Source organism: Littorina saxatilis, linkage group LG12 (assembly GCF_037325665.1).
Source record: "Littorina saxatilis isolate snail1 linkage group LG12, US_GU_Lsax_2.0, whole genome shotgun sequence".
NCBI classification, from domain to species: Eukaryota; Metazoa; Mollusca; class Gastropoda; order Littorinimorpha; family Littorinidae; genus Littorina; species Littorina saxatilis.
This window is the reverse complement of record NC_090256.1, coordinates 28258782-28281826: the sequence shown is the minus strand read 5'-3', so window position 1 is coordinate 28281826 and position 23045 is coordinate 28258782. Positions and strand designations below refer to the sequence as shown.

At 40.7% G+C, this 23045-nt stretch overlaps 1 protein-coding gene across 3 annotated transcripts in view; it reads left to right on the top strand.

Annotated features, from left to right (window-relative positions):
- LOC138981677 (tetraspanin-1-like) overlaps positions 1-20449 on the top strand; it is a 41002-nt gene extending 20553 nt beyond the window's left edge. For 2 of the 3 annotated variants that reach the window (XM_070354678.1, XM_070354679.1), the window contains exons 2-8: positions 3930-4365; positions 5253-5516; positions 7509-7583; positions 8131-8238; positions 13343-13516; positions 15010-15093; positions 15713-20449. In XM_070354678.1, the coding sequence (XP_070210779.1) occupies positions 4309-4365; positions 5253-5516; positions 7509-7583; positions 8131-8238; positions 13343-13516; positions 15010-15093; positions 15713-15775 (825 nt within the window). In that variant the 5' untranslated portion in view covers positions 3930-4308 and the 3' untranslated portion in view covers positions 15776-20449. Of the gene's footprint in view, positions 1-98; positions 252-3929; positions 4366-5252; positions 5517-7508; positions 7584-8130; positions 8239-13342; positions 13517-15009; positions 15094-15712 lie in introns of those variants that run through there. The other variant, XM_070354677.1, reaches the window with a different exon arrangement.
- Positions 20450-23045: the final 2596 nt, after the last annotated feature.

The window sequence follows — 23045 nt, the reverse complement described above, 5'->3', positions numbered from 1 at the left end:
GACGTATGAACGCCTTGTGTATTGCGCATGCGTATCTGCAAAAGAAAATAAGCGTACAAGTACGACTTCTGAGAAAAAGCCACAAGCAAATATAGAACTTCTGCACTGTTAATGCTTACGTCAGATATTCCTGTCACGTTCTGCGTGACGGTGACGTCGTGATTTTAAGGCCCGTAAAGCGTGGATATATTTATCTGTACCAGGTAGACAGCGTTGTCAGTCAGCTTGTGATTTCCGACCAGTGAAGATCTGTATGTATTGCACGTTGTTGTTGTTGTTGTTGTTGTTGTTGTTGTTGTTGTTGTTGTTGTTGTTGTTGTTGTTGTTGTTGATTGTGGTGGTGTTGGTGGTGATGATGGTATTGATGGTAGTAGTTATTGCTGCTGCTGTTTTAACGGTGACAGTGATTGCTTGTGTAGTTGCTGTGTATTTGTTTCCATACTTCATGGACGAACGTATTTTCCAGGAGGATCTTATTGATAATGTTGACGCTGGAACGAATTTGGGTGTGCTCTGAATACACCATACTAGCACGCTATATATGAAACGAAGAAAATGAATCACTGAAGCCTTTGTTGGAGTCATGTAGCCCGAATCACTTCATTCGTGTACAGTTAAAAATACACACAAAAACACACTCTGCTTACTAACTTGGGAAGGCTTGAAGTGAACTTTTCAGCTTCAGTGCGTTATTCGACTATAGACGTCAGGTATGTAATGACGTGTCTACGAGTACGACACATTAACTTTTTCTTTCAAAACGTAATCGTGTCTTTTACTTCTTTTTGAATGTGGCCATATTACTTGACTTTTAGAGTAGCAGAGCATCGTCAGGCATTCAATATACATTTACACACTGTTCACTGAATTGTTTGTGAATTGAAATATGTGATTTTGACGGGCTTAGTTTTTGTTGCAGTCCTTCGGGTTTTAGGTTTTTTCATCCGCTGAAAGGTATTGTGAACAAACAGTTTAAACGTAAAAAGTTATTACGTTGTGCCGCTCCTTGGCTGAAAACGGATGTTAGGCTTTCAGCACACTTAATAGTAAGTTGTGGACACAGTTTAAAGCTTCAACGGTTTGTCGAAATAACACAGCAATGCAATAAAAATTATGTCTTTGGCCTACGTTTCTTTAAGAATTCTTGCCTGCAGGTCATCCTTTCTGTGAATGATGCAGAAACAGTGTCCATTTTGTTGCAGTCAAACTTTTTCTTTGACCACCGAAGAGGCCAAACCAACAGTGGTCGTTAAAGACAGTTGGTCGTTATAGACAGGTGGTCGCTGTGGAAAGGTTCATTATATGTAGAGAAAAACTCTCTCGACGGGGAACTTATGTAGTGGTCAAGACGTGCTGTTGGTCTTTATCCAGAGCTGGTCGCTAGGGTAGCTTCGACTATATATGGTTCATTAGATTGTAAGGGCTATCGTTGGTGGATTCGTTCATTTGTTTGTTGGTAACTTTGTTCAGTGTATATCTACTTCATTCATTGATCCTGTTAGCCGGATCTTTCCGACATTTTACTGGCAATAAAACACTTAATAACCCGGAAGTGGAATCGGCAACAGGTGATACCTACCGGATAACATTTTGTAAAAACATATTGGTTTTATTTTTGGCCGTATATTGATCTGATTTGACCGAAGCAGATGTTCTGTTTTTGAGTATGACTGCCGCTATGACTGTTGTTAATTTGCCTTTGCACCTCAGTGTCTCATCAGGTTTTATTTATGACTTTATGCGCGAAAAATAGTCGCACCTGCTATGCTGTGCCAGTACGAGAAAAAGCTGTGTTTTTGAAGAAGAACACCCCACCAGGATATATGCGGGTTACGTTTTCTGTGACTTAAAATCGTAACCTCTTGGCATTCTGCTCTACTGTTGCAGTCGTTCAAAGGGATACTCCTGATCTGACCGTTGTAGGGAGTTTCTGGCGAACTTGACGATTCTGACGAATATAGGGCATCCACTATACCTCAATGTCGACGCACAATACACGATTTGATTGAAAACGTATTACAAGTATGGTAATTAATTAAATCAAAGTGAGTAAATGCGCTTCGGAGCGCCGCTTCTCTCCGGTGCAGGAGACCAACAGTATTCCAGAGTCGCCGCCTGTCGGCATTACGGACACTGCCCTTTATGACGCAGAAGCCTATTAAAGGTACTGAACTTGTCAAATCCAGGTGCACGGAGCCCCTGGGGCTTTTAGTCATACCTCAGGCAGCTATCCGTTAGAAGAACTACCAAGTTTCATTGACTTGCACCCAAAGAGTCAAGAAGTGCGATTTTTTTACGAATTAATTTCGTACTCAGACCCGGCTGGTCTTGGCCTATTTTTGGATCTAAATTTAGATCAGGTAGATCACCACATCATGCACAAAAAGACACGTCACTAGCAAACTATGTCAGACGTCATCATGAGTTTGTGTAAAACAAAATGGAGGCCGGAATCACTCAGTTGAATCGAACTCCGACCAAACACCAACGTAATAACTAGGTTCATTAATGCACTCGCGTGAACAAGAAACTGTCGAGCTTCACAGATGTCGTCGTTGGGTAGTTTTGGGTTTGTTTTACTACCATAGGAGGATTTTTGAACTGCAAATGCACTCAGCTGCAACAAAAACGCAAAACGAAGGCTGTGAGCTGCACTGTGCCTTTAATACTATAAAGTATACAAACAAGGGTAGTAATTCAGAAGAAGTTTACTCAACTCAACCCTCAACAAAGAGTGCTCTTTCTTTGCCTAGTTTACGAACTTTCATTTAGCCGTTAAGACTCCTTCTTTTCAAAGTGAATGCAGTCGCGTTATTTGTAACGCAGACGGTTATGTATACAGTTTGGGAGCGATATAAGGGCCTTTTTTCTCTAGGTATTATATTTCACAAACGATGCACTCATATATGACTGGGTGTGTATGGTCTGGCAGAAGTCAATCGTGACAATTTACAACTGCGGTTATGCTTTCTTGAAATGAAGAGACGGGACTCTTTTGTTGGCTCAATAAAGAGTAATGTAATGGCAAACATAAACTGACGCTTCCATTCATGTACACAACAGGTCACAACAAAAAGGTAGGCGAGCTTTTATTGAAAAGTGCAAGGAGGGACATTTGCGTCAATCTGCAAAGATCGATTATATATTGTGTTTATAGTTGTAGAAAGTTAAACAAACCTATCTTTAATATACCTGGTAGAATGTCGCTTTGGTTTAGCCGTACCTTTTCGGCAATGAGAATTCGTGGTTTACTGGGCCTATTTCGTCGCGATACCCCCCTCCACCTCTAAAAACACACACATAAAAACCAGACAAATTAAAGAACAAACAATTGCTTTTGATTTCAATAGTGTATTAGTAGATAAGTATGCAAAACAAGTACAAGCTTTCAAAAAACTGAATTCACATAGAAACCTAACCTTCAATATAGTATATAATTATCATGTTTCCTTGCTGACAACGGGGAGACAAATTAAACCTAAAAGCCTTACATTAAGTGGGCGAAGTCAACTCCGCGAAGCCAATTCACAAAGCTCGCTGCACGAAGATTTGGCACTGAGTTTTCGTTAAAAAAAAGATTCGCGAAGTCTTCGCTTAGTCGACTTCAGAATCAATTAAGAATGGCCTTAACGCTCTGTTACACCTTCAAAACCATTAAAGTTATCAATGTTATCGTGTGAGCGATCCTGTACACCGCCATAATCTGTCAAGGTCTTTGTTTGTGAAGAACTTTCTTCCACTAGGACATACCAACACATTTATGCAGCCAGGCAGATTTCTATGCGGAGTGGGAATTTTTAGCGGAGTACATTTCCAAAGTGACATTAAGGTCAATCTGCAAATTCAGTTCAGTTACAACTGCTTAATACAGAAGGTTCTCATGTGCTCTTAAATAACATCAAAATACCAATGTGTTGTGTATGTTGCAGACAAAGCAAGAGCTGTTATTTTCGTGTACGATCGATCGTCGTCCCAAAACAACGTGACCAGCCTCGGAAGCTCAGAGCAGACGACACACTGTTACAATTGTGCTGGGCTTTGCTTCAAGGGATAATTTCAAGGACAAAACAGACCTCACTTCACTGAAGAGTTCTTGCTGCAGACGACAGAACTGACTATATATTTTTGTTCTACGAAAGCGGGAACTCAGTATCTACGGCGTTGGAGACAACGTTGCGAAATATCAGCTTAATCTGTGATTGATCTTAACAATCTGATCATCCCGGCTGTCGAAGAAACTGCTGGGTAAAACTGACTGAGGAACACGAACTATTTTGGTGCTAAATTTCTGATACAGAATCCATCACCATGTGTACCACCTTCGTCGCAAAGCTCGTGTTGGGCCTAATCAACACCCTCATTTTTGTGAGTATACACACATGGTGTGATGTTTTATGATGTGGTGTGTGTGTGTGTGTGTGTGTGTGTGTGTGTGTGTGTGTGTGTGTGCGAGCGCTCGCGTGTAACAATGGTCAACAACTAGCGCACTTTTCCAATTCAAAACTAAGTATTTTAAGGTTTCTCAGAATTGCTGCAAATGAACATCATTTCTCCATTCATGTGCAAAGCGCTTTTTTATTGACAGCCCGTGACTTTAAAGTATAATTTAATTAAGGTTTCATGCACACACAAAAGAAATCTTGAGAAAGAGATAGCATTTACAAGAGTTAGTATTGTGCGATAACCATTATAGTCTTGGTTATTCGTAAGTACCTTTTTGTGCATTGGATACTTTACACATAAAAATGATCGAGTTTGGGGCAAATGAATTGAAGCTTTGATTGCACGAATGCATTTTACACCACATGCGTCACATACAGAAAGAGAAAGCGGCACTTAGAGGACAGGACAAAGCAATCCATTACAAGATCACAGTGCAGTCAGAACGAAAACCAATTATATTGCCAGAATTAATTTTCTTCGGAGAATTTGCCGAACTTGCCATACCGGTCATGGCATTTAAAAAAATAAGTTCTAGGCAGTCTGTCCTTGGCGCCATCTTTCTTCAACCGGGAAATAAAAAGCTTGGCAGATCTACGGAAAGGACGGCAACGTTTTCTGCGAGTTGAAATAAGTTTTAGCGAAACTAATCATCCCTGGAAGACGGACAGAAACGAAGACAAAACCAAAGACTTTAACAAGGGAACAAAGAAAGAAGGTCCAACACCCATCCCCTCCTCCTGGCAATTAACTAACCAACCCTTATTACAATTAATTCTCATCATGTCCACTTCACTAAAACTCTCTTTTAGATCGTCGGGGTGGTGATGTTCGCCATAGGCCTGCTGATCCACACGCAGCCGGCCTTCTCCCAGACGGCTCTGTCCACTGTACTGGACAAGCTAAAGTCCACTGCCTCTACGGCCGGGGTCGACATTAACACGGACGAGTTCAGTGCTGCTGATGTCGCATACAGCTTCACCATCGCCATTATCGTCGTGGGGCTTTTCCTCGCTGCTGTGTCCGTGCTGGGTTTGATTGGGGTCAAGTACAGTCTAAAGCCTGTGTTGATTGTGGTGAGTTTGGGTGGGGAGAGGGTGAAGAGAGAGAGTGTGGGGAGGGAGGTAGGGAGGGACAACGGTTGAGACAGAAAAAAGAAAGAGAGAGATGGGGGGGGGGGAGGGGGGAGGTTGTGGGCAAAGAGGAAGAAAGAGATAGAGTGGGGGGGGGGGGGGGGGGGGGGTAGGGACGGGAGACAAAACAAGAGAGGGAGTGTGTGCGTGTGTGTGTGTGCCTGCACACGGACACGACATTACATTAAACGTATAGATGCGCACTTTCATTCAATTACATGGACCAGACAGAAATTGCACAGCACCAGACCACTTTGTAACAGCGAAGATTAACCTTGTCCACTGTAAGTTCTTATTCTTTCAAGAAAATCCCATATTCTACATACCATGATCTTGTTGAATACCCCCCTCCCCAACCCCGGCACACCCCCCCCCCCCCTCTTCGCCACACTCACCCCTGTCGCGCCCACCCAGTATTATCCCAGTAAACAATTGCGTTGCGAAATATACCCTTCCCAGCCATCTTTTGTATAGTTCGATTCCCGGTCTGTCGTCTATTTTGATACTTTTTTTTTCTTTTTTTTTTTCAGACGCAGATACTTTATTCAATAGGCCATAGCCCCTTATGAATGAGTGTGAACAAACGGTTCACGTTGCAAATAATATAACTCATCAGGTGCAGAAAAGGTACAACATAATAACATAATAATCGCACAACACTACAGAATAAAACATATATTACACAGTCTTTAACTACGAGGTTACATCTCTTAATTTCAAGGCTTTATACACATACAGGGATACATTTCTGATAACAGTTTCTTGAGGTGAGGCCAGGAGAGAGAGAGAGAGAGAGAGAGAGAGAGAGAGAGAGAGAGAGAGAGAGAGAGAGAGAGAGAGAGAGAGAGAGAGAGAGAGAGCGACAGACAGACAAACCCCAGCTTGAAGCGATAAGCTTCCAAAAGATACCGATTCAAACAAGCATTGCAGATGTCGATCGAGTAATATTTTTGTTCAATAGGTTAGTGATCGGCGCCCATAAATCATTCTGTACTATTCTCTTCAGCTCTCCACAGAGTCCGAACAGCCAACACCTATAAAACTCTATGGCTGTTGACGCTTTGGGGGGGGGGGGGGTGTTATAGAATGTCATAAATCGAAAGTGACGGTGAATAGGAGAGAGGGGGGAGTGTGCGGTACCATTCAATATAAACTGAAAAGGTTTTTGAAATCCAATACGCTATGGTAGGTGACGCATTAGTGTACGATTGTCCGGGTTGGTAGGTTTGAGTTTGGGTAAAAATATCCAACGCCAAACTGTTCGTTCTCTGTCTTTGTTTTTTGAAGGGTCACTCGAAGTAGAAATGGCTGTGAATTAATAACGCCAGACAAAGACAAAAGAATAATTGTAAAGCTAAGCAATAAACAATCAGGATTACCAAGCAAGTAAACCGGAAAGTCGAAAAGTTGACAAACAAATAAACAGACAACTGGACAGACACACAGACAGAAGAATGAGCAAGCAAAAAAACAAAAACCAACAAAAAAACACATACAGAGAAAGCATGAGAGACAGGACAGAGTTGAATAAACAAAGAATCAAAGAAACAAAAAGTATACAAAGACAAAAAAGAAACAAACAAAGATAATGCAAACTATTGTCCAGGATGATACTGGAATTATTTTCTGTCATATTTCGGGTCATTGATTGGTTCATTGATTGATTGATTGGTGTGGTTTATTGATTGATTGATTGACTGATTGATAGGTTTACATGTAGGCCTAAGACGTATCAAGTTAAAAGGTTCCGGAAGACTCAGATTCTTTTACGGTCGGTACATTAAATCTTGTTTAAAATCTTAATCTCTTTTGACAAGTTAAACAAAGCATCTTGTCCGAGGGTACGTCCCGATAGATGGATGGTTGGGTTGGTGAATGGATGGATGGATGATTGGATTGGCCTTTGATTAATAGATTGATTGATTGATTTTGCAGTATTTTATCGTAACACTGGTACTGTTCCTGGGTCAAGTGGCTGTCGTTCTGGTTGCCGTCATCGACAGAGACGTGGTAAGTGACGTCATTCGTATATTGTTATCATCGTCACATCACAGGTTGAATTAAGTTGAAATGGCATCATGTTAAAATGTTGTTGCAGTGTTGAGTTTCAGCCCACGAACGCAGAAGAAGAAGAAGAAGAAAAAGAAGAGAATGGAAGAGGGCGAGGAGGTTATAGGGAGGAGTCTACCACACAGCAAGCTTTGAGTTTGACATCGTCAGACGGTTAAAAGTTCCAAACGATCCTTGTCATTTTGAAGAGATTTCCACGTTTCGTTTGTTGCCTCTACGTGATGGTTTGTGCTAAGAAAAATGTCAACAGAAAAAGTACAACAACAACAAAAAGTTAAGAATCACACTAACACATACATCACACTGACACATACATTTGTAAAAGGACAAGAAGAACAAGCATCTCACAGTCATTTGTTTACACAAAATGAAGAAATAAGATCATGACAGTGACTCAGCACACAATCCTAGTTGAACAATTCGTGAGCAATTAGGTATAGTTTTACCGACACATTCTCTCGCTGAAGCCCAAGTATCTTTGTTCCAGTTTGACGACCAAGTGAAGCCCCGCCTGGATGATACCCTTGATGACCATTTTGTCGGCATTGGCGGCAATGACGCAACCTCGCAGATCTGGAACGGTATCATGATCCACGTGAGTTGTGTTCTAGAAGAAGGTTGCATAATATGGACCACTGCCTAATATTGACCACCTCCTGTTCTGACAAACTAACGGTGTTAGAGCACTCAAAACAATTGTATCGGACCAAGTTCGTTTGAGGTGGGGGGGGGGGGGTTCCAACTGAAGGCAGGGGTCCAGGGGCCGGCCAGGCCCCGGTGGGGTGCAGGGGCAACGCCCCGCTGGAGGGTCTGGGGGGCAAAGCCTCCCAGAAGCCGAGAAAATTTTGCATTTGTGAGGTTATTTTTTGGTCTTTCCTTGCAATTCGGAATCAAAATTACACATTTTCAACAGTAAAAAAATACTTCATATATTCATTTACCATAGTGGTTCAGTGGAATAATCCCAAAGACATATATGCCTAGTAAATAAGTCTGACAGGACTCTTTACTTTGAATATTACTATGATGATGGACTTATAACGGGGAGGGCAGGCCGTTGTCGACTTGATGTTGTTCATAATTTGAAATAGTTTTAGAAGACCAAATAAACTGAGGGAGTTGGGGGAAGAGCTTAAAAAGTCCACTTTTTTTTTCTCTGAGAGGTACATTGGATGGCCAGGGGGGGGGGGGGGGGGTTCCGGAACCCAGGAACCCCCCCCCCCCCCCCAGATCCGGCCTTGCTGCACATGTCAAAACAGTTGCAGAAACACAAACCTCAAAACCGTTAGTCTTTTTTTGCACTTTTGGCAGCGTTCTCTCTAAATTTGACGCCTAAAACGGACTGTTTTCTACCAAAGCTGTTATCACACAAAAATGTGACCCTCCACCACGGAATGTATCGCATGTCACCTTTGCATGATTTTCATATATTTACATTTTCATGAAGAGTTTTTTATGCTCTATCCAGTGAGCAATCAAAACACAACCCAGTCACCTGGTAGTTCGAAAACTCAATCTGAAACTGACATCGATTGTCGAAGGCATGCCTGCGGTGCATAACTCTGGAAAAGTTGTGGTAGCTGGGAACCCGTTGAGATCCATTCCAACGCCAAAAAAATTATCAGAAGACTCATCATGAAGTCAAATCAAACGTTAGGTTTTCTCATTTGGTGATTTGCTTTGGCTTTGAGTGTATTGCTTCAATTGATAGCTGAATCTGCTTGCAACCGTGCTGTTCAAGACTGTTCGAACTGTCGTCTGCTGGACGGGCTTGTGTGAATCCGAGTCGAGTCAACTGCGGGGTTCAGCGACAAATGAGGGAGTGGCACCAAAATGAAAAGAAGAAGACGAAAAGAAGTTTGAGATACAGTTAAGATATATGGGGAAGAGAAGAGGATGTGAGGTGTTAGATGTATCCAACCGTAGGTGTTCAAACTCAAGACCGGGACAAAGTAGAAAGCGATCGATGTACCGCGACCGACTCTCAGTGCCGACATATAACTTCCAAGCTTTATTGCGTAACGTCTACAACAGGCGAAGTATTGAAGCTTTGTCTCACCTAAACCCGACGACTGAATATGTAATTGATCCACTTGTGAAAACCAAAACAGAACAGCGCGATGACAGCCAACATTTCTATCCCCGGCTGACAAACAGTGACACTGCGTGCGAACTCACCTGGGTCAACGATCAAACCAGCACGGCCCGAACTGAATTTGTTGCGCTGCCATTATCGTTCGCAATTATGGTAAAAATATAAACCCGGTATGCCGAATTGAGTATAACGAAAGCCGATGTCAAATATACACAGGGATATTTTAAAATGACTTTCAAAATGTAAAAGCAGATAGCAGACCTTTTTATAAGCAATATGAATGACTGAATGTCCACATACAAGTCGAATGACGCCGTCCATTATGCTGACAAATGGGATCTAGCTTTGCGCATGAATTCATTGACATGAATTTCGACTGCGGAGGCTTTTGGCAAGCTGAAAACAGGCACGGGCAAGTTTTAGTGGAAAAAGTAAGTGTTTTTAATGAAAACGTCGGAGTAATGGGATAAATAGCTTTCTTTCTTTTTTTATTTGGTGTTTAACGTCGTTTTCAACCACGAAGGTTATATCGCGACGGGGAAAGGGGGGAGATGGGATAGAGCCACTTGTTAATTGTTTCTTGTTCACAAAAGCACTAATCAAAAAATTGCTCCAGGGGCTTGCAAAGGCTCGGTAATACATGAAAATCGACCCTAGGGAAAATATGCAAGATAATCAGAACTCGGAGTGTGTAACCTATATTTATTTTCACTCTGTTTTGATTAGTTTCTGTATGGTTTCCTGTTGTGCTTCAAACTATGTTCTCATCAACCCGAAACAGATAAATTTAAAGCATATTTGAATTAGTCCGACAAGTACACTTAGTTGTATTATGTCTTGTACAGTGATTCATCCAGGCCTCTTCACTGGCCCATATTAGGCTCCTAATATAGACCATTTGTGATTTTTTCTGTATTTAATTTTTGCTGAATGTCTATCAAACCTAACTTACTCTAATAAGGCCTAACGGTTAACATAAGAGAGAAAGACTACCAATCACAAAATGAAACGTCTTCGCAAGAAAACAAGCTAGTTATCACCAAGAAACAAAAAGTGGTCCATAATTATTGGCAACCTTCCCCTATCTTTAAAGACATACAATATCGATTAAGCAAAGAGTAAGACGTCTCTCTTTGAACTTCTCTACAAAAGCCGAACAAAGTTCGGAAAGACGTCACAACGTGAATAATAGCGTCACGTAAAACTTAACTTCTTCTGCATGTCTCCCGAGGAAGAGACAAGGAATTTTGAGAACAAATTTTGTCTCCGTGACTTCAAAATATCAACAGAAGAAAACTAATCGTGAGGTCATCGCCAGGCTGTGTGCATGTATCGGTATCGCTGTCTATGTAAAACAACAGTATCTTACCAGACACATTCTGGAAATAACTATGTCGGGGTTCTTTTAGTTGTAAAAGAGTTGACATTATTTTTGAAAGCACTGAGGCAAACAACACGTTTTCGACGAACCGTGTATCGAGGGACGCGTTCACAGCGTTAGTTCACATCAGTTCTGATTACTTTCCTAATCGTAAGATCAGACGAGTTGCCATGATTTTAAAAAAAACCGTCAGGCCTTTTTATTGTGCCGTTGAAAGCTAAGCCATACATTCCCAAATTCCACACAATCATACATTCAAGACGATAAGCGAAGACATTTGAATTTGAAACAAGATTTATTTTTATCTAAAGTATGAAAGTTTAATAGAATAGGTTTAGGGTGGGATGTTTTTAATTGAGGTACAAAATTGAGCAATAATTTGTAAAGCAAGTATTAATTTTAATTTTATTTTTTTACTCATCCCAGTCTCAAAAACCGGTTTTCGACAAAGTACAAGTAGAGAAGATAATACTGGCTTTCAACGAACGTGAAGAAGTTTAGAAGTAAAGAGAACATACGAGTGTTCGACTGTTTATCACAAACTCCGGCAAAACTTCTTCTTTTTCCGAACCACAGCACCCTGAAGGCAATAGAGTGATGTTTGTTGAGTGGCGGGGTGTTTTGCAAATATCACGATAGCTCAGCAGGAGTTGTTTCCATCGTCTTCTTCTGCTTAAAAACCTACTTACTATAAATATGAATATAACCCGAAAGGGGACAACCAGAAGGCGTCAACCGAATCGCGGCTGTCGATGTCGACTTGATGTTCACCATTTTCAATTCTGTGTTCGCGAAAATCTTTTCATTTGAGCCGTCGGAGGCGAATCCAGCACCACGTAGGTCACAGGAAACTTTAGGTAAAGACTTCGTGCGCCATGAAGCGATGAAAGGAACAGCAAGTACTGTATCTACACCGACTCAGTGGATAGCGATTACAACACTCGATACGGAATTCGAAGTGTCGAGTTCCTTAATAATCATAAATGGGTTGAACACCGCAAGATTGTGGATCGCTGGTTCTCACGCTGGCGTTTGAGACTGCTTAATGACATTGCTAATGACCTTTACGAGCAATTTCCATTGCGCAATCTTAAACAAATACCGCTTCTCTGCATTCCCATTGCAATCACTGGCTAAACTAAGGCACACAACAACAAAAAACTACAAATTAAAACAAAGTTTTCGATGACAAGACCCAAAACGTTAGGGTCAGTAGGTCGGTAGCTTTTTTCTGGAATGAAGGTTCTTGTTTTTACATTTAGTCAAGTTTTGACTAAATGTTTTAACATAGACGGGGAATCGAGACAAGGGTCATGGTGTGCGTGTGTGTGTGTATGTGTGTGTGTGTGTGTGTAAAGTGATTCCGAGAAAACTGCTCGACCAATCGTCATGAAACTTCACATGAAAGTGTCTAGGTATGATATCCCCAGACGTGTTTTTTCCTTTTTGGGATGGATGTTTTTAATGACGTCATATCCGGATTTTTGTGAAAGTTGGGGCAGCACTGTCACACCTTCATTTTTCAACCAAATTGATTGACATTTTAGTAAAGCATTTTTCAACGAAGTCCGGACTATGGAATCGCATATCAGCTCAAAATCTTAAACATTACCTAATTAGTTTGCTCATTAAATTTGTCATTAAAATCGATTTTTTAGTAACCGATTCAACAATGTATTCTTCATCTTCTCCTGAATTTAAAAATGTAAAGATATGTCATGTTTACTCTAACAATGTGCTCAGAATTACAGAAAATATGTTCAGTAAGTACTATACAGTCGCATGCTTCGAGGAAAAGAGCGTGACCCGTCTCGGTCTTTGGTATTGTTAGCCGAGACTATCTAAATCTAGTCTTGGCGAAGACTGGTATGGAGTTGATGTTTTTGTTTGATACTGACTGACTAAATGTTTGTATATTGCTTCACGCGACTGGTTTTTATTTACACAGGCGCATGTAGCTTTTGTATTGGTAAGAAATCGCGTGAGCTGTGTTTCCTGGATTTGGGAGAAGAGTCAATTTCCTTGTAAATGTCTGCAAAAGAGAGATTTGTCATTTTTAGTTGTGCGTTTTGTTTTTATTTTTTATTTTCTGTTTTCAACAGTAAAAAAAAAAAGCCCGTGGGTCGGGTGAAAAAAAAAGCAAAGAAAACAAAAGTCAAAGCTTCCGATTTAGAAGCTTTGACTTTTGTTTTCTTGGCCTGATGAAGACTCTGCTTGTTGCAGCTGGAGTGTTGCGGGCTGGACGACTTCGGGGACTTCAACGACTCGACCAGCTGGAACAGAACGAGTAGGGACGGTGGAGGAGAAATGAAGACACCTGTGGCCTGCTGCAAAAACATCACAACTGAAAGTCAATGCGCTAGGGACCCCACACCTAACAACAGCAACTATAAAACTGTAAGTTTAGCTTACTACTAATACAATTTAAGTGTATTCCTAAATTTGGTTATGATCTGGCTCAGCACCCTTGACTTTTAACGTATTAGGGCAAAACCTGTCCATTGTTTTTTTTATCCAAGTCAATGCAATGCAAAGCAAAGGAAAGCAAAGCAAGACAAGGTAAAGCAAAGCAATTTCCGATCCGTTTGCAGACAAGGACACATCTGCATTGATTTAGGTCCCACGGATGTCATAAATATGCAACTTCCTTTTTCGCCAAGTCAGACAACGACGAAGGGCGTCGTGTTTCTTTCACCCCGACAATGATGCTCTCACCCACCACCATGCTTAAAATCATTTATTGACGACATGGAATAACAGATCATTTCATGATTTCATCAATTTTAGAGTAAAGAAACGCTGATATTTTTGATAAATGTAGAATACACATATATTCATAGATCCTTACAACACCAACAACAACTGTAAGTGGTGAGTGTAGCGTACTGATTGAAAGAATGACTTGTGAGAAATCTGGTGTACACATAATTTCATGAATGATAACCTAGCAATGCCCCCCCAAAACTGGACGCACTGAGTATCTGAATAATCTGGAGTAATACATTATTTAATTAATAAAATACACCAAAAGCAGTGTAAAAACTGATTGTAGCTTATTTCTAAAAATACATACAATAAATAAAATTAATGATAATTTGGAGTAAATATGATTTCAGAAATAGCGTCCAGACGATGCCTACAAAACCTATAAAACAGTGACTGTAGCGTTTTGCTAAATATGAGTTGTAACTTATCCAGAGGTAAAATATATATTTTTTAAACATTTGAATGTCTGTAAGAATCTGTTTCCAAAAGATTGCATAACATCTCAACAAATATCTGTAATGATTCAAAATTGCACTCGGAGTATGTCTCGAATGTAGGCATTTAATTGGTACCTTACGTTTTTGTCAGGTGGATGTTGGGGGTACCCCTGTAAAACAAATCTTTGATCCGAATAGTGTGCCAAATAGACAAGTGAAGGCTTTTTAATGGCATAGTAAGTTTTAATGAATTGACAAACGAATGAATGCTTTAGTTGGGGTTCGAAAATGGGTGCAATAATTGTTTTGCCGAGTTTAGTAAAAACGATAAATTCAAAAAACATGGCTCCATTTCAGGGTTGCTATGTAACATTAACTGAACATGGCGTTATTCAATAGAGCCATTGGTGACCAGATAAAGAAAATAAGACAACACGATGATTTTAATGTTCACATTGCAGAAGATAAGAGTTATCTTCTTCTTTTCCTACGTTCATTGGCGGAAACTCCCAAGTGCACTCGCGTTTTTGCACGAGTGGGTTGAAATAAGTTTACCTGGGAGATCGGAAAAAATGGATTCGAACACTCAACCTTTCACATAAGAGGCCGTCGTCTTCTCTGCTATGATATTGTGCCGGCTAATAGACTGATCGTCAAAACACAATGATGATTTTGTCTCCATTGCAGGGATGCTATACAAAGATATGGGACTACCTCCTTTCCAATTCCGGAATTGTGATCGGTATTGCTGTGGGGGTGCTCGGTTCACAGGTAACTCGTTTTTGCTTGTTTTTGTGTGTTGTTGTTACCATTGTTTTCACGTGCTTGTCTTGTCCTTTGTTTTCTTACTCTTTATTTTCTTCTCTTATTTCTTGCTGTTTTTGTGTGTGTGTGTGTGTGTGTGTGTGTGTGTGTGTGTGTGTGTGTGTGTGTGTGTGTGTGTGTGTGTGTGTGTGTGTCTTTTTTCAATCGTTATTTCTTTCGTATAAATTTGCAAGTGATATATGTTCATTTCTTGTTTCTAAATCAATCTTCGAACGCTGTTCTGTGTGCAGTTCTTCTTTTCCAAATGAAAAATAAAACCACTTTTTGTAGGCGTTTTGGTACCAATCACCGTGAACAAAATGGCAGAAGAAAAACATCAACTAAACGTAAAATAAAAAGTAAAGTGAAATGAGACAAAAATGAAACAAACAATACAAACAAACAAATCTACAACTTGAACTGTTTTTTTGAAATACCGTGGAACCCCCTTTTAAGACCCCTGTATTGCCAAACGTGCCTTCATTCGTGACTGCTGTACATACTGCTAACGTCACTCCGGTTAAAAAGACTATTACTTTTGCGATGCAAAAAAAAAAAAAAAAAAAAATGTTTTGTTTTGTTTCAGCTGGTCATTCTTCTTCTCACCATCATCCTCATGAATTCTATGAACACTGTGGGTGTCGTGTAGCGGTGACGTCATCTTAACACTTTTCCTGACGTCATCGCAACCTGTGTCTGCAATCCTGTGTCGACGTGAGAGTGGAGTCTGTAAAAAAGAGGAGAATGCAAGAATACGATAAATGACGAGATTAGTGGAAGGGGGGAGGGTTATAAGACTGAGTTAGATGGGGGAGAAGGGAAGGGGGGGGGGGCAAAGGCGAAGGATATGTTGTATGTTTATTGTTTTGTTTTTGAGGAGCTGGATTGTAGGGTCTAATTGCCAATCAGTTAAAAAAAAAAAGGTCTGTCACCGATAAAGTTCGTCTAGCCGTGCAAGGCATGGGGGTGAAAAAGAACATACTGAAATGCAGCTGAGAAAAATTCGATTGTACCGAAGACCGGAGCAAATCTTTAAAATTAAGAAAAAGGAGGAAAAAAACACATTTCGATGAAAGCTTCGTGAGCCTGCTATCTTATAGGACGTAAAGAATAAAGTGTGATTTTAACGCCGTGCTAGGGAGTTTGAAAGACTTTGCTAGGATTTTGTTCGCGATAGTTTGTGGACAATTTCTGTGTATGCTGTGAATAGGTAAGCCTTTTTGAGATCTTCACTGAGTGAACCGTTGGATTCTAAATCTAAACTCAAGCAGCTGACCTAATTAATGCGTATTTAGTACAAACATGGTTTTACACCCCAAGTAAAGGCTTTTTAAATGTAAACTACATATTCATTTCGGCCTGTTGGATGAGCTAAACTTACATTATGTGCAACCGTGTTATTACACTCCAATAAATTTTTCAAATTGAGAGTTTTATCAACGTTACAATACTATATATCGTCGTTGTCATAAAGTCAAATTACCACTTTACACGAATATTCACAACTAGATGATTACCCGCTTCGCCGGGTATCGGCTTCCCCGGGAAGAAGTAGAGCCGAATACCAGGCTGCGCCTGGGACCCGGCTTTGCCGGGTGTACGTCGGCGCACGAAGGAAAGGAGATAAACGCGCAAAACACTGGAGACCTTCTAAAAATAGTAACGTGCAGTGACCTTCTAAAAATAGTAACGAAGTAACGGGAATATGGATTGACGCCACACGGAGGAAGGGAGATAATCGCGACTGAAAACACTGGAGAAGATAAGGAAGAGTTACTGGTAGTGGATCCAGACCAAAAAAACCAAAATCGGTTCAGCGAGCACAGCGCTGCGCGCTGAGAGCACGTGTTGAAATATCTCATCGACCAGGTTGTGTCCAGGGTGTACCTGAATATGATCACCAAATTTGAAACAGATCCATCGAGAACCTTGGCCGCGCATCGCGCACAGACACACAGACAGACAGACACACAGACACACAGACACACAGACACACAGACACACAGACACTAGTCGTATATATATATAGATGTAGGTCCTCAAAAACAAAATAAATAAAGTAACTAACAACAACAAACTACACACAAAAACAACAACAACAAAAACATAAACAACAACAGCAACAATAACAGCCCCTGGTCTGTGGGTGGATAGGGCTGCCAAGACATCGGCCAGAAGAGTGCTTACAGGCATGCTACTTTTCCGGTAATTGCCGGAAATCCGGTAAAGCCGTTTTCAAAATCCGGTAAAGTCAAATTTATTCCGGCGAAGTTGAACAATTTCCGCAAAAACGATCCGTGTGAATATCGCGCAACGCGACCGGGCGCCGGTCTCAATGAAGCCAGCGCACGCGCGTTGCCCGTCATTGGTCTTGCCGTTCTGAATCTAGAACGTTCCCAATCTAGTTCTGCGGATGTTGGCCGTCGTTTTTGGCGAAATGTTTCGCCCAGATATTGAACAGAGAAATTCGCCGGTGTAACACGAAATTTTTACTCCACGAAAAATGTACTCCGGAGTAAATATTTCGTACGAAATTCTTACTCCGAGTACACTTTTCGTACGAGAAAAGAACTCCCCAAGGCACGAAAAAATTACTCCCTCCACGAAATTTTTACTCCCCATTTTTGAGTCACTTGAGAAAAAGTGACTCTATGTAATCGGTCAGTGTTAGTCTGTCCGGCCGGCCGTCCGGCCGGCCGTCCGTAGACACCACCTTAACGTTGGACTTTTCTCGGAAACTATCAAAGCGATCGGGCTCATATTTTGTTTAGTCGTGACCTCCAATGACCTCTACACTTTAACGATGGTTTCGTTGACCTTTGACCTTTTTCAAGGTCACAGGTCAGCGTCAAAGGAAAAATTAGACATTTTATATCTTTTCTCGGAAACTATCAAAGCGATCGGGCTCATATTTTGTTTAGTCGTGACCTCCAATGACCTCTACACTTTAACGATGGTTTCGTTGACCTTTGACCTTTTTCAAGGTCACAGGTCAGCGTCAAAGGAAAAATTAGACATTTTATATCTTTGACAAAGTTCATCGGATGTGATTGAAACTTTGTAGGATTATTCTTTACATCAAAGTATTTACATCTGTAGCCTTTTACGAACGTTATCAGAAAAACAAGGGAGATAACTAGCCTTTTCTGTTCGGCAACACACAACTTAACGTTGGGCTTTTCTCGGAAACTATAAAAGTGACCGGGCTCAAATTTTATGTGAACGTGACTCATTGTGTTGTGAATAGCAATTTCTTCCTGTCCATCTGATGCCTCATATAATATTCAGAACTGCGAAAGTGACTCGATCGAGCGTTTGCTCTTCTTGTTTTTTTACTTCCAGTAAAAATCTCGTACGCAAAAATGGGATGCGGGCGAAGGGATAATGCCAATAAGTGATCTCGCGCACACGAATGTCTCGCTACCCTCCTTCCACCTCTTCCACCACCAAGACTAACAGGGGACAAGGGAGTAAAAACTTCGTACACCTGGCATGGGAGGTTAAATTGCTCGTGTTGGGGTGAAGTAATTTATTCGTTATTTATTCGTCGGGGAGTAACATCATTGTTAGTAAGAAAGAGTTTCTGAACAAAGAAATGTTTCCGTTAGTTTGTGTTCATAGCGTATGTTCTTTCTTTTCGATCAGTTTGTAGCTGTGTCTAATCTTGTGTTTAAGCCCAGTTTAACTGGTCGTTCATTCAGAGCTTAAGGAATGTATTACTTGTTCATGATTGGATGTTATTTCACCACTTTTTAATCATCTGCGGGATGCTTCTTTAGGTGATAAATCTATGTGCTTAATTCCTGATATCCGGGTAAACTTTAAACCTGCTTTCTGTGATACATATCTTGCGTATAAATTTCTTATTATTTTGGATATAATTAATGTTATACTGTTATACAAAGCATATCGTTGAAACATGTGTTCCACTTGTACATACAATTTACTTGAATTCCTTTACACATCCATCGAAATAATGACTATTTTGGTTGGTTTAACTTGATTGATTTAAAAAAAAACTGCGCGTAGTATTTTTGTAAACACGTAATTAATTTGTTCATATCAAAGCATAACCTCGGAACGGGGTCTTATCGCGTTCTGTTTATTTTAATAAAAGCACACGTGTTGTGCGTTTATTTCAGTTTCAAGAGATATCTTACTCAGGAATCATTGGGCAATTTCAGGAATAAAAACATATCCTAAATATCAACTTTTGTATGGGGAGTGTTTTGCTTTCAAATCAGCATCTTTTCTTTGTGAAAAAGTGCTTAGTTACTCTTTTTTTTATATATATTTATTCATATATTCAGCATGGAACAAAAATCCTGCATCGTCAGTAAAAATGTCTCATCACGGAAGCTAATGGTAAACTGTTGTGTTTGTGCTAATGATAATCGTTATTTTCGAATGTCTCTTTTGATTGAGTAAACATTGTTTTTGGTGTACACATGTATCTTGACAGAGGTTCATAGAACCTGCCTTGCTATATTTGGAGTGATGGTTTTTGTGCTGCAAGAAGATCAGATACAATTTGACAATGTCAAAAAAGTGAGAGAAATGGAAATACGCAATTATAAAACTGCCTTCTTTTCGTGGTGGACAATTCTGCTGATTTTAGAACCTGTTTTTGTGTAGCTTTGTTTTATGTTTTCTTTTCTTGATTCAGTCTTTTCAACGCCCATGATCATCGTCATCATCGTCATCATCATTATCATCATCGTCATCATCATCATCATCATCGTGGTCTTCATCGCTTAACTGTGCATCTCTCTATCAACGTAAATCAGCAACGTTCTCTCGATCAGATGAAAACGATGAAAATTGCGTGAGCAATGAAGCGATGTTAAGATGTTACATTTTCAATTTTTATGCTCAGAAATATCCACAAGTGCCAACAGAGACATGGAAAATAATTAAATATTGTATGAGAATCAGAAATTAACTGTAATTAACCTTGTATTTATTCAAGGCAGCTTTTCTGTTACTTTTATTTATCTGTTATAAAGACCCAAGTTACAACATTAAATCAAAATGCTTCACAAAAAAAGAGTCGTTGATGGATGATTTTATTCTATTTGTGTCGGATATGCTTGTTGATCTTTACTAATTACCGATTCGATGAATAATCTAATTTACACTTGCATGAAGCTTCGTTGAGGAAGATGCAAACACACATTCTGTTGCTTGTATGGCAGTTTTGAAAAAATCCTTGCGGCGCAGCCATATGACGAAGCTGGTTTTAATCTGCACCATCATCATTATTCTGTTGTTTCATTGCGATGCTGCATCATGTTGTTAGATAATAAATGCTCAATTGAAAACAGGACGGTATTGTGTGCTCGTCTGCAAGAGTTTGTCTTGAATGCAATCACTCCCCTCCCACTTGGTTTCTGTATGTTTGTGGTGTGTTTGTGTGTGTGTGTGTGTGTGTGTGTGTGTGTGTGTGTGTGTGTGTGTGTGTGTGTGTTAGATCGTGTGTGTGTGTGTGTGTATGTGTGTGTGTGTGTGTGTGTGTGTGTGTGAGTGTATGTGAGAGAGAGAGAGATAGAGAGAGAATCTGTGTGCGTGCTTGTATGTGTGTGCGTGTGTGTGTGTGTGTTTGTACGCGCATTTGTGTGTGTTTGAGTGCGCACGCGCGTGTGCGGGTGAGATCGTGTGTGTATTTCATGTCATTGAAGAATTGGCTTTGGACTTTTTTCTCTTCACCAGTTAGTGCTCAAAAGCCGCCGGACAAACAGACTGTTATAAAGGAAGACCAAAAATACAAAGTCCTTGCCTGCCACCAAAGGACGCGTCACGTGCATATGTTATGAAAGCATAACAGGAGGGCATAAGCCATGGCAACTTGCACTCAGTCAAAATGATTCACACTGAAAGTTTGTTTGACTAGGTCGCCTGACGTTCGGAGTGCTTTCATTCCCAGAGAGAATATATATACCCTTTTGGAGGGGCTTTGAATACTGCATTGAGCGCGTCTTTGGTCTAGCGCGCATCGAAAGTCAGAGTGTGATCTTTTTGCCTATTGAAAACATTGTGTATTTTTTTGTACGACGACATTTTAAGGTGTCATTGTGGCCCCGACTGTCATCCATACGCTCCACTAGTACAGTGGTACCTTTAGTTTGAGACCTAAACAAAATCTGTTACAAATAAGGGGTTATCAAAGAGGGAGTCTGAAAATGGAGGTAAATTCGTGAAAATGATAAAAAGCAAGTTCGAGAAAATCGGGTCTTAAAGTAGAGGACGTCTTAAAGGACCACAACAGGCTTTTTTTGGTGTCAAAAACGCGTTCATTTGCGTTTTGGCGTGACTAAGGTTAACCAGACATATGCATGCCGTAGGAAATTGTTTTCTCACCTTCCCTCACAGGGTTTAGTTTATTTCGGAATCGTTTTGGGCCATAATCCGACGAATTTCGTGGCTGAAGCGAAGCGTTTTCGCGTTCCGATCTGGCGGCCATTGTATAGCGAACGTCCGCGAGAGTACGGAAGTGGTGAATTTTGGGTAAAAATTCCGATGACGTCACAAGCAGTATTCATGGCAGAAGCAACTTTAGCTGCTGAACCTTACAGTTTTGAGCCTGGGGGTTAAAATCAAGGGTCTGCGCGCCCCGTGATTTGTAAAGTTTTGTACAAATCACGTTAATGCTCCCGATATTTTCTTGTCATTTCCAAAGTCAAGGCACAAAAACAAAATCCCTTGACTTTTGGGGTAGCGCGACTGTTGATGTTTAGATTTTTTAAAATGTTTTTCATTACTAGATTGTCCCGTCGCTGGGAAATTCGGGTCACTTCCTCCCAGTGGAAAGCTAGCAGTGAGAGTCGCGCTTCCCCAAAGTCAAGGGATCTATGGGATTTTTTTTCTTTTCTTTATTGTCCCATCGCTGGGAAATTCGGGTCGCTTCCTCCCAGTGGAAAGCTAGCAACAACAGAGTCGCGCTACCCCAAAGTCAATCAATTTATTAGATTTTTATTTCATTTCTTTATTGTCCCATCACATTCCACAACTTGGACACATACCACAACTTGGACACATTACCACGTCTTGGACACATACCACATCTTGGACACATACCACAACTTGGACACATACCACATCTTGGACACATACCTCAACTTGGACACAGACCACATCTTAGACGCATACCACAACTTGGACACATTACCACATCTTGGACACATACCACAACTTGGACACATACCGCAACTTGGACACATTCCACATCTTGGACACATACCACAACTTGGACACATATCACAACTTGGACACATACCACAACTTGGACACATTACCATATCTAAGACACATACCACAACTTGGACACATACCACATTACACATACCACAATTTGGACACATTCCACATCTTGGACACATTCCACAACTTGGACACATTGCACAACTTGGACCACAAGCGCGACTCTGTTGCTGCTAGCTTTTCACTGGGAGGAAGCGATCCGAATTCGCCAGCGATATAGGACAAGAAAGAAATGAAAAAAGAAAGAAAAACAAATCTAATGGATCCCTTGACTTTGGGGTAGCGCGACTCTGTTGCTGCTAGCTTTCCACAGGGAGGAAGCGATCCGAATTTCCCAGCGATGGGACAATAGGCTGAATTATAAAAAAAAAAATTAAACATTTTTACAAATCGCGGTTTTAGGTTCGACGTAATTTGTAAAATATTTTTACATTTTTACAAATCACGGGTTAACAGCTCAGTTGGAGGTTTAATTGGTGTCAGTGTGTAGACATACAGGCTGGGGGAGTGGCTTAGGAGCGAGCATATAGCTGTATCGCATCAGCGTCTGTTGCTGGAGATCGTTCTTACTGGGGCGTCCGAGTTGAGACGGAAGTGTCCCATCTATCTGGGTTGATAATTGGGGATTCAAGTAATGTAGAGTTGTATCCTCTTAGTCAGGT